Source organism: Poecilia reticulata, chromosome 23, assembly GCF_904066995.2.
Source record: "Poecilia reticulata chromosome 23, P_reticulata-male-v2, whole genome shotgun sequence".
Classification (NCBI taxonomy): domain Eukaryota; kingdom Metazoa; phylum Chordata; class Actinopteri; order Cyprinodontiformes; family Poeciliidae; genus Poecilia; species Poecilia reticulata.
This window is the reverse complement of record NC_088852.1, coordinates 11712909-11725138: the sequence shown is the minus strand read 5'-3', so window position 1 is coordinate 11725138 and position 12230 is coordinate 11712909. Positions and strand designations below refer to the sequence as shown.

Here is a 12230-nt window from a genome sequence, read left to right as displayed (position 1 = left end):
TGAAAGTTACATCTTTTCTCATTTTCTGTTGCAACCAGTAGTGTAATAGCGATAATGCCAACTCAGGGTTGGGCAACAAATCAATAATATATCCCAACAGACACACAAGCAATATCTATAGAACGACACAGCATTCTGGGAGATGTAGGCAGAGGGAAGGGATTTAACTGCTCAACCTCTCATGGTCAAGCTAAGCAACGTTGGCTGCATCAACTAACTCACTGTCACCTAGCAACAGCTTGCAGGTTTTACCACCGTTCTTCACAACTGTTTAAACTTTTTTTTTTTTTTAAATGGCGTTGAGTGCAGATAAAACAAGAAAGGTCATGCCACTACTTTGGCAGCATTTTGGATATTTACAACAAAATTATTATTTACAAAATTACAAAATTATTAACAACAATTATCAATATTGACTGATATGAAACGCTTATATTGTGATAAGCTTTTCAGCCACATCATCCAGCCCCACACCAACTTATAACAAAATACTCATTTTTTCTCCCTCCATCTTCTCCTATACAACAGAAATGTGCTAACATTTTCCTTTAAAAAACACTCTTGATTATTGAATTATTTTTAACTCAATTTTCTGTTATTTCGCTGCAAATGTCAGTCGTCACCCCAATCGACCCTCAATTTCTTTTTAAAAATTGAGGGCATCACACTGACAGCATTTTTTTCAATACTTGTTTGATTGCTGGCTCGCGATATTATAATGGATTTTCATAAGGGGGGTGGGGGGAGTCCTTGGTCAGTAATACGTGTTTTATTACCAAAGCATTTCATTTTTGCACAGAACAATTTGTACACAATTGTCTGTTAATTCAGCCTTTTTTTGTGCAGATGTCCGTCTTTAAACTACCTTATCAGTACAGATTACATTTCACATTATGCCAACATTAACACAAGCATAATGTGGAATATTCGTAAATTGCTAAAGTAACTTTTGCAAGTTACTTTGCAAAAGTAACTTATGTTCATGAACATAATAATGTGCATGAACATTATTATGTGCATGAACATAATGTGCATGAACATTCACATATATGCACAAATTAAAAAGCATTTGATGTGTATGCAAACTCATACATTTGCTGGTTTTCTGATTTTCTTATTTTGCTGATAAAACAAATGACCTACCTACAGGTTGGATGAACATGACCTATAATTAAACAAGCCAACAGAGTTGCAAATGAGACAAATAATTTATGTCAAATCAAATTGAAATAATGGCCATTAAACATTACTACATGCATTCTGGTTAACTGGTAATCACTCAACCATACACCTACGAGATGATGCACAATCTTCCTATTGTGAGCATGCTACACTGCCACTGCAAAGGAAATGCAGCTAAGAACCCCCAACCCACAATTTGTTTCAAAAACCACGTGAATGTGGACAGACAATTATAGCATATGGTTTTCATGCGTCACATAAACCAATGAGCCTATGAAAAACATAAAACAATACATATTAATAACACAAACAGGAGTAGTAATGCTGAATGAGTGTGGCAGAAAAAACATTTTCTTGAGGTATTTGCTTCGCTGACCCAAGTCAATTACTGATGAACAAACAAGTCAAGACAGTCGTACGTCACACGTCCATGTAGATTTAAGTGCGCACTGTTAAACAGCTTAAATAAAACTAGATTGCTGAATTTGAAAAATTAACAGAGAACTGTCCGATCTGTTTTATTCACAAGGGAGCCTAAAATGTGCTAAATGATTCTCTAGTGACGTGAAGCTAGTTTGTGTATCTCTGTGGGCAAGACACACAGCAGAGAAAGACTTCCATCTCTACAAAAGGAGATGAAGCAATTACATGCTGGTAGGTCTCACCTCGCCACGCCCCTGTTACCCACCATCCCCCCATGCGTTGCCCTGGGGTTTGCTGCATTAAGAAATCATGGGTATAATGGTGGAATGGGCCTCAGGGCCTCCAACCAAAACAACCTGCTAATCCCCTGCGGAGTGGGGGGATAACGAAGGGGTTGAATTTGAGGGCAAGGCAGTCGACCTGACAATGAGTCCACCCCTGACACGCGCCAGCACCCTAAACACCCCTCACACCCCACCACTCCTCCAGAACCCCATGGACTAGCGACATGCTCCCAAGGGAGGAAGACGTAATGTCAGCCAAGGGAGAGCAGGAAAGCCTGAGGCCTCATGTTCGCCCTCTATCTCAGCCAAGCATGAGCAGTCTATCATGCTGCAACCTTCTCATTTTCTTTTTTTTTTTTTTTCATGCTCCTAGCTTGTTTTGCCACAGCACTCGCAGAAAAGAAAACAGATGAATAGAAAATGATTCTTTTCACAACCACTGGCGAAGAATTCCGCTTGGGCGAGAACGGATCCAGGACAGGCTCATTAAAAATGTTTTAATTACTTGTCTGAATTCTGATGAGCAATGACACGGTTGATTGGCTGAATCAAAAGACCTTAATGAGGAAAAAAGGGCTTTGCCCTGTCGAACGTCTAATCTTTCCGAAACGTAACAGTGCAGCCTCAAGTGGTTTGTGTAGCCAGTGAGCGAGTCACAGGGTATGTGACATCTGTGACCCGCTGCTCTTTATATTCTTATAGACATTTGTGGATATGCGAGTCACCACAAATCAATATCACAACGATGTCTTTTGTTATTCCTATACAATCTCAATCTATATGGGGTTGAAGGAAAAGATACAAAGCACTGCCAAGTCTAAACTCTCATCCCCTCAATTATAGAATCGGATAGATCATCTCTCTTTAATCTTCTAACCTTCTTGTATTATCTTATTAACCAATAATTACCCTACTAATGACCTAATGGGCATCCGGATATCAACCTGCTAAGACTCCATCCATATTTCATGAATGGCATTGGCTCCCGTCATCCAGGGGGCCACAGTTTTTGCTCATAAGTCAAATTGACATCAAACGCTGCAAATTCCCAATTAGGCGTTCTGAGCTCATCCCGATTTGCCCCTGAGATCAAATGCTCCTGTGAGGATCTAAGGAAACTCAACCATCAAAAAAAAGGGAGAGAATAAAAAACAAAAAACAAAAAAAAACACAAGATTCTTTGTCAAATAGGGGACAGAACGTTTGTTGAAAGCACCTGGAGATCACAGTCACGTTTAAAATGGCTGACGTAAGGAGTAACACGCCATTTCCAGAGCAAAGATATTACTGATCAGTGTAACGTAAAAAAGGACGTTGCACGTTGTACAAGCTCCTGGGAGAAACTGTAATGAACTGGCTGTTCTTTCCAGAGATTTCTGGTGGATCGATGGTCAGGACTGGTATGATGCTTTGTCCTCCCAAATAAGCAGTCTGGAATCCAGTAATCTGATTTTTTTTGTCTTGTAATAGCATGGGTTACTGGAGACACCTCGAGTTATGATCTAAGGTTGTAGTGAAATCTTTGCTATATTGGAAAAGGGTAGCGTAGCCCATAATTCTACAGTTTGCATGCACCGTCACACCATTAGACAATAACAATATTGGGATTTCTACAGCAACTTTTATATTAACTTTGGTTCACTTATTCTTGGTAAAACCTAAGTAGGGCTGTTGAGCATCAGTGATTTTGTCGTACAGTAAGATGAGTGATATCTGATCCATTTAACTATTTTCTTTAACTCAAACCTTTGCAGGGTCATGACTGGCGCAAAACGTCCAGTGGCAAATTGATTTCCAGTCCATTAGGGGGCAGCGTAGAGACACATGGACACATTTACACCTAAGCCATATAAACCTAACATTCATGTATTTAGACTTTAGAAGTATTTGACATTTGCATGTTGTAACCCTGCATGTGCAGGGTTACAACCAAACCAAGGACCTTCTCGTTGAAGGCAACGGTACCAATAATTGTACAATGATACACTCAAAGTCTGTATTAAAAAAAAAAAAAAGTCAGAATGCCAAACCAAACATTTCCAGGTCAATCTAGTCTAAAGAGACAGTACACTAGGTTCAGGTGTTCCCAGTCAGCTCTCGACTTCAAAAAATTCCCCACTTCATCTGAAATACGAAGAATTGCAGAATAGGAATCACTTCTTCTTAGTTCCCCTTCAAAAAAGAAAAGCGCTCAGTTTTGTCCCAATCTGACTCATTAATGCAGTACACTAATGTGCCATTTAGTAAGGTTTTAGTATCATTTGTCCATTTCATGCAACACAAAAATGCGTCATTACTGGTCACAAATATTGATGCTTTTGACTTTGGATCATCAAATAAGCTCGTCCCTTTAAATTTCAACCTTCACCCTCGTGATGCTCCTTAAGCACAGAAAAGCTCTTCTTCAGTCCATATTGATTCAGCTGATCTAACAGAATCAGTTAAATCCTCTCCAGACACCAACCAGACAAAATGACCCTCTGATTTCATCCAGTTCACATGCTGTAGCTTATGACTTAAAGTTGCGGCGACCGCTCTCTGCTATAAAGCAGCTTCTAGTCATGTTTGCTCGTGTGCGTGCGCTTGTGGATAATGCTAGCTGAATTTCACAACAGGAAAACACTGCTGTTCCTTCCTCAAAAGAGAAACAACTCAAAAGGAAGTCTGTGGCTGCCAACACGTCTTAAGGAATAAATCACAGCCAATTAAGAGTCTTACTGCTGTTATTGTGCAAAACGGGGGGAGGGGGGGGGATAAAAATTAATCCAATTAACTGGGCACCCTTAAGAAGACTTGGGACAATGGTTACTATTTAGCCTCCAAAATAAATGACCTCCTTTAATTCAGTAGAGTGAACTTTGACAGCCGGGTGTGGGTTTAAGTAGCTAAATGGGCTTAAATCCATTTGTCTCTGGAAATATAGAGGTTGTGGGCTCCAGAGGAGTGTATAGCACAGGATCAAATAAGCCATAACTGTGCAGCGATTTAAGTCGGATAGGGAAGGGAAGCAAACAATCACCAGGGGAAACATTTCACAAAGCGGTCAAGTGACAATGACAACTGCTGGGTTCAACCTTCTTCACAAACTGCAGGTGATGGTGTTAAAAGTGCTGGATTTTGGGGGACACTTTGCAACGCAAAACTATATGAGCCCCCCAACCATAATCATCCTGTAGTGACAAATTGCAGTTAAAATCGGTTTTAGTAAGGTGGCAAACACTCCCGTCCATTGATTGAGTCCATTTGAATGAAACTGTTGAGGCATGCATTGACGGAAAGCATCTCCACGGAGCAGATCTCTCCAGGGAATGTCCATATGACAGACTCGTGTCCCTCCTGATTGACCCCACCGCCCCCAATAACCCTCAACTCAATAAGCAGCACCAGGTTTTGCAGACAAATACGGAAATCCGCGCAAACACATCAACAGGACAAAGTCTACCGGCGGGATTGTCGCAACAACAATTGGCATCGCTTGCGTTGTTGTCGCATGTTTGAAGCGTGTGATCCCCAGACTGTCTGGAACAATGCGATGTGGAGGACACACACACACGCATACACATACACACACTGCTACCATGATCTCCACGCGTCCATGTCCATTTCACCCTGAGATCGCGCCGGGTTACCGAGGACCTCCCAATTACTTTTTTCCTCCATCTACGAGGGGTTTTCTCTCGGATAATTTGTACAGAAATACTCCGACATTCAGCGACTGCCCGAAGCTTAGCCGGGGTTCCCATTCAAACAGACAGAAGAGCAGAAACACTGATTTTTTTTATTTATTTTTTTAAAGAAACGCTGACCGGTTACTGTCACAGCAAAACACAGCGAAAATACAAATTTAAAAAACAACCATAAGCATCAAACTATGGGGTTTCTCTAGTAGAAAATGATGATAGGTATTTTTTGCGATGCGAGACTCAATCATAAAGCCCAGTAAAATGATGCTTTATAAATAATAATAATAATAATAATAATAATAATAATAATAATAAAACACAATGCCTAAGTCATAGATCCAGTTCACAATCCACACATTTATTTACACACAGATGCACTTGTGAGAGCAAGAAGAATATGGCAACCGTTTTCGTTTCACTGAGAATATCAATAATAAAAACGTGCAATAATAAAACTCACCGACGCCGTATTTCTCATGTTCTGTAGGTATCCACATGTTTACGCTCGGGACATTTAAGCGAGCGGACGGAATAGCAGCGAAACGTCGGGTTCTAGGTGTGTGTGAAGCATTCTATCAGTGGGCTCTCCTCCGGTCGGTAGCAGGAGTCATTGTTTAGGTTACAGAAGGAGAAAGCGTCGCCTCCACCACATACACCGCCGCTGCCGTCGCTGCTGCTGCTGCTGCTTGCTGCTGCTCGTAGTGGTACGGAGTCGTGCCGCTTTCAGGGTCTGTGGGAAACGTGACAACCGCGAGTTGAGTCCGCATTCAGGGGCCGTCTTAGGACATTTTTGATTTCGGAAGTACATTGGTCTTTTGATGTGTTGGTGGAAGCGGAAAAAAAACATTGCTGCCTCATACTCTGCCTTGCAAAAACTTGTATGTTTAACCACGTAAGTCAAAGTAGCCATGTTTAGAGTTTAAGGGACAAGCCCACATAGACCTCACTGCATAGCACATAATACTGAAGCAAAAGGTAAATGAATGGCTTTCAATATTTAAACATGAAAAAAATGTATTTCTAAAATGTTTTTATTGTATTTAGCCCCATTTACTTGGAAAAACCTAAATACAGTCCAAGTACATTATTCTACCTATTTAAGACACCTGTTTAATAAAAAGAGCCAAGATTTACCCATTGTGCAAAAGCACCCAAGATTCACAGGAAATCACTTATGAACAAACAGCATTATGAAGACAAAACACCAAAATGATCAGGGAAAGTCATGAGAAGTCCAATACAAAGTTAAATTCAATCCACATGTTAAAGTATGATGTTGGAGCAAGTCTGATGCAAATCAGAATTTATTTTCTCAATACGATTTAACTTGCATGATTAAACTAACCAAGGACATTTTTCAGTCCTTGGTTGAAAAAAATGTTAAGGGTATAGCAAAACTGCAAGGTCAGCATTAATCAAGGAAGCAGGAGTCAATAGAAGAGCTGCAGAGATGCAAAGCTCAAGTGGTAGAATTTGCTGAGAGGACAAGTGCATAGTTGTTAGAAGCTCACTAAAAGAAGAAGGGTGACTTGGCCAACGTGAAAGATGTTAGCCTGGTCGGTCGAGACCAAAACATACGTTTCAAGTCCTCAGAAAGCATTTGACCACAAACAGAATGCTGCCAAACAGTTGAGACTGAGACTAAAAGTTCCCATTCTAGCAGGCATGAGCAGTTATAATAAAGTGTTCTGCCAAAAACATTTTCACTTCAAGTTGTCTGAATGGGCCCTCCGTAGTGTAAGTATAGTAAGAAAACATGGACACTGGATAGCAATGCTGAAATCGGTATCCAATAAAAGATTCCTTAACATTTAAATAATTTCTGGTTCAAAATCTAAAATTCTCAGACTGTTCAAGACTTGGGTTCCTACTGAGAAAACTGCACATTTTTCTACAAGGAAATTAGCTTATTAGAAACAGATTGATAATGAAAACAGAAAATGACCTTTTGCTGTTTTACTATCATAATGACTGTGGCAACGGAATAGAAATGCATTTACTAAACAATTTAGTTAGAATCCACTGCATGTGTCGAATTTGCCTGCTTAACAATTTTACTTAAATCCAGATCATTTCTTAAAGTACAACTCTCTTTTTCTTGAAATGATAGTAGACTATACGGAATTTCCGAGCAGCACTTTAACGCAACTTCATTGGGAGCGCGGCGAGAGGAAAATAAAAAATAGCAAAGCATTCTGGGAATTGTAGTCATAATTTCATTTTATGCATTTACACCTCCACATATCAGGTGACCAGTAGGTTTGTTTTTAGATCGTCTGGGTGAACGTAGTCGAAGTTTTTAGTTGCTGTGTAGGGCCATAAATAAAACATATAGTGATTTACATTTTGACAGAAAAATGCGTGTTCTGTGCATAGGGGATCATGGTGCCAATTTAAATCATGACCTTGGAATAGCGTAGGAGCCTCTTGGACAGATTCGGTTGGCCGGGACAAACTGTGCATGAAAAATTCATGGGAATTTTCAAATGAGGGAGCAGAGAAATGAACTAAAATATCAAAGAAAACATTAAATGAAAATCATCTGACACAAATTCACACAACTGGTTTTTTTTCTCCTTCTACTGCTGCTGCTCCCCCTCGCATCACCTGGGTGTAGCTGCTGTTGCCTTTAAGTACAAAGGATCCTGACAAACACCCTCTCTGCATTCCTCATGCGGCGGATAGTGCGTTTAAAATTCTTTGAAGTGTCAAAAATGACTCGTTTCTTTATGCCTCATCACCAGCTCACATGTCCACTTTACCCACCCCACCTTTGTAGTTCGTACGGCGGATTGTGAGCAGACGCACCGCGAAAAAGCAAGCAACCTGAGGCTCTTCCTCATTCATGTGTTAAGGTAACTGTCATGGTATTCTTTCTTACAGAGTGGGATTATTTTCCTTTTCTTTTTTTTTTTTTACAGTGGGTTTACCACTACATCCCATAGCTTTGATATTTGTGATTGGTGCAGGCTGCAAGTGTTGGAATGCTCCATTTAACATATGAATAAACCATGAGCAAAAGGAGTAAAGTAAGCCAAGGAACCCCATGGAATCACCCCTGAGAGGATAGGAGATTAAAGCCAGAGTGCATTTTCTTGTATATGAAGAGGAAACAAGCGGTAGTTCTATATCGCCAAATGAATGGTTAAGCTTCCCATTTAATGTAGCGATAAAGAAGGGAAGAAGTGATTACACAGAAGGGATTAGCCTGAGCTGGAACGCCAGGACAAATGCAGCCCGTCGTGGTAAGAAAGTTGGATTCTGAAGTGTGAATCTTAAGAATTAAAAGTGAAAACCAACAAGGACGCATCGTGATGCGAGAATTCCAATTAAGAAGAAAGGGTCCATCTTGGCGGTCGTTACGCCAATCATCACCATCATCCGGACTGTGCTCCAGGTCCAAGATGAATTCAGACAGCATTTGATGATTGTTGTGGTCAATGATAAGTTGTCTTCTACTAGCAATAAAAGCTCAAGTACAAAAGTATTTCTTTATTTTATGCACTCAAAAAACTGACGGAATACTCACTGCCTCTGCTTAGTATCTACAACTGACTTATTGGCATGCAAACAGCCCAATACTGCAATAGGATATATTGCAGTAGCAAAAACTACCTTTTTAAAAAAAATTTTTACCTTGGCAGCCATGTCAGATTTTTTAACTCCGGGTTTGTGAAGGAGCTCCAATTTCGAATTCCATCCTCGGGGAACGTTTCATTTGGTTTTGCTGGAGTAGAACTAAGAAATACTAGCTTCTAAGTCCAGATGGTTTACAAGGCACACCAAGTAGTAAATCTTACTGGTTTTTCCGATGGTTAAGTCGGGTGAGATTCCATTCCAAGATCAAGAGTTCCCACTCTTTAGTTAGGCGCGGATTCACCAAGATCATCTTTCTGCACCTTCCATTTTCAAAAGTTATTCAATTTTGAAATAGCTTTTCCAAAATTTTGGAATAAAACGTTCTTTTAAAGAAGGTTGTTAAAATTAGATATTGCATCACTCTAAAGGCCCAAGTACTAGATTTCAGAATAACGACAAAAGAATTGGTAAAGCAAGCAACGCATTTAGTCTTTTTGTGTTGTCCTGTGGGGTTTATATACAGACACTGAACCAAATCACAGACAAATGGCTAAAAACTGAGCTTTTCACCACTTTTAGACTAAAAAACACAGCTCAGTTAAACACTCTTTCACAAAAGTAATAAAGAACAACTGCAGAGGATTTAAAGAGTCACATGCGGCTTTGTCGAAGATCCTCGGGTATAGGGTTAGAGTTAAAATCAAAAATAAACCCAATAAAATTGAGTTTTATAAGGGTTCTGCGAGAACTTGGAAGTGAAGGTGAGTTTGCTTGGATTGACCTAAAAATAACTCGGAAGGCTAACAAATTGACAGATGAAGTAACAACTGCTGGACAGAAGGCGGAAAAAAAACAGGGTGAGAGATCAAAGGTGGCATGTCTGCTCACTGAACAGACCATGAGAGGATTACTGTCAGATTTAGGGCACATCAAGCATCCAACAGTGTCTTCAGGTGCTATTTTTTTTCCATACTTCCTGTCATCTTATCTTCATCCCCGTCGTCTCATCTTTGCCCTCTCGCTCTGTCCTCTACCCAACATCCCTCCATCTCCCCACGTTCATCCGGAACTTTGTCAGAAGACGTCACGTGTCTCACGTGGAGTCGGATGTTTGTCTGCGGCGTCAACCGATGAAGATAGCTCATCTTTTCCGCTGCTTGACCACCTTCCTCTTTTCATCTCTGGCCACGCCACATCTGTGGCACATAAATCAAGCCGGTTGGGGTGGGAAGGCGAAAGGGAGAGGAATTTCTGGTGCTCTTGCACTGAATGAGATGGACGTACTAGTTTTTGAAGCACAAACAAGTTCAAGTAAACAAAGGTGACCGAAGTGCTCAAGTTTCATTTTGGTGCAGCTCTGGCTGCTTCTTTTTGTGTGTGTGTGCGTGTGTGTGTCCTCTCATTTTATGGGCTTCTAACCACCACAAGCTACTGGTTTAGAATGCCATGAAGTGGGAGCGCAAACAGCGGGCCCAACTCTAACCCCGGCGGACGAATGGGAAGAGACACTGGCTTATCTCCAGAGACCATTCCATATCATAGCTTCTTAGCACTTTTCAGCTCTGATTTAATTCACACCAGGAAACGTGGGTCAGATGAGGGAGGGTGGGGGGGGAAGCATATGCCTCCCTCAGCTCACACACAGCAGGCTATATCCTCACCTCCAGCAGAAGCAGGCCTCTAAATATAGCCATGAAAATATACTGTGCCTTGGTAGGGAAAAAAAACAAAAAACACTCTTCCGTGCACATTGTACTGTTTAAAGACATGAGGAATCTTTGAGAAGAATCAGAATTATTTACTTTGCTTTTTGCAGGACTTGTCCTTATTGCATTTTAGTCAAAGTCTAAGTTTAGTCAGTCCGTGGATCACAAAAACACATGAATCATGTACTGATGCCATACAAAAGGCCATGTTTCAGTATAAAGATAACTATAAAAAAAAAGAAAAAAAAAAGACTAACCAAAAAAAAAAATCTTGACTAGATATTGCCTCAATTTGTTAACAAGTTGTGGATTTGTCATAACTTAATATAACGCCATACAAAAATATAAGTGCCCCTAAACCGTTTCAATTTCTACTCCTGTAGCAATTTATGCAATATAGGAGTCACGATATTAGTTAAATCGAGCCGGAGTTTACTAAAAATCAGTTCAACAATCACTAAAATCATATATAGGCACTCCAAGGTTTTCTGTCACCTTTTAACTTCTTTGAACCAACAGCTTGGAGCAACAACATTTCTATAAATCTTCTCTTTCTTCCAAGTTCATCTCGATCAACCTGCTAGCAGTTGCTATAAACTAATCAGTCATTATTAAGTTGTACACGGTTACTTATTTCACACTGATCTTTAAAGGTCGGAATAAAAACAACAAGAATAATAACGCCGCGTCTACATATTCTCTCAAAAAGACTGTGGCATCACAGTTTTTCTCCCTTCTGAAGGGTTTTCACTTTGTTCTCTGAGCTCGGTGTAAAAATAGTCTCTCGTTCTCTCTCCGTGTAGCGGCGGTGAAAAGCAGCACCGTAAATGATTTCTCAGAGTTTTGAGGCTCCAAATCACACTCGGTCGCAGGTGAGGATTCGCAGCTCGCACACGACGGGATTGTGTTATTTGCAAGTGTTTCCTGTGCTGTGTGATCAAATGTCTGGGAGACGCCGCCGTACCTTTCATCTCGTTTCTCTTAAGTTTAAGTGCTTCTCGGATGCTCGTAGCTTTACCACCAAAAACCTCACGCAGCACAAGTGAGATCTGACATTGAGATGTTGTTCTTCTTCTTTGCTATTGAAAACAAGTCGCTGCGATCGTGCGGTGTCTTGGAGCATTTTTAAGCATTTACCGGCCGCCATTTCTAATTGAACATCTCCAGCCTGGTGCTTGGACTAGGTCAATGTTTGAACCTACGGTTAATACTTTTACATACACGAGCAAAGGCTTCTATTATAGAAACTTAAAATGCTAAAATGTACCATTACAGCCTTTTTTTTTCAGTTTAACCGTTTTAGGCAAGATGGACCGATGTTGAGTTTTTCATATTAAAAGCTTCTAACCAGTTTAATAGCTATAGCAAAAATA

The 12230-nt window shown here is 40.4% G+C and overlaps 1 protein-coding gene across 4 annotated transcripts in view; it reads right to left on the bottom strand.

The window, feature by feature from the left end:
- Window positions 1-12230, bottom strand: part of dock4b (dedicator of cytokinesis 4b) — a 177211-nt gene that overhangs the window by 115249 nt on the left and 49732 nt on the right. For 3 of the 4 annotated variants that reach the window (XM_017302824.2, XM_017302826.2, XM_017302825.2), the window contains exon 1: window positions 6033-6301. The exons of the other annotated variant lie outside the window; for it this stretch is intronic. In XM_017302824.2, the coding sequence (XP_017158313.2) occupies window positions 6033-6069 (37 nt within the window). In that variant the 5' untranslated portion in view covers window positions 6070-6301. Of the gene's footprint in view, window positions 1-6032; window positions 6302-12230 lie in introns of those variants that run through there. 4 annotated transcript variants of the gene reach the window in all.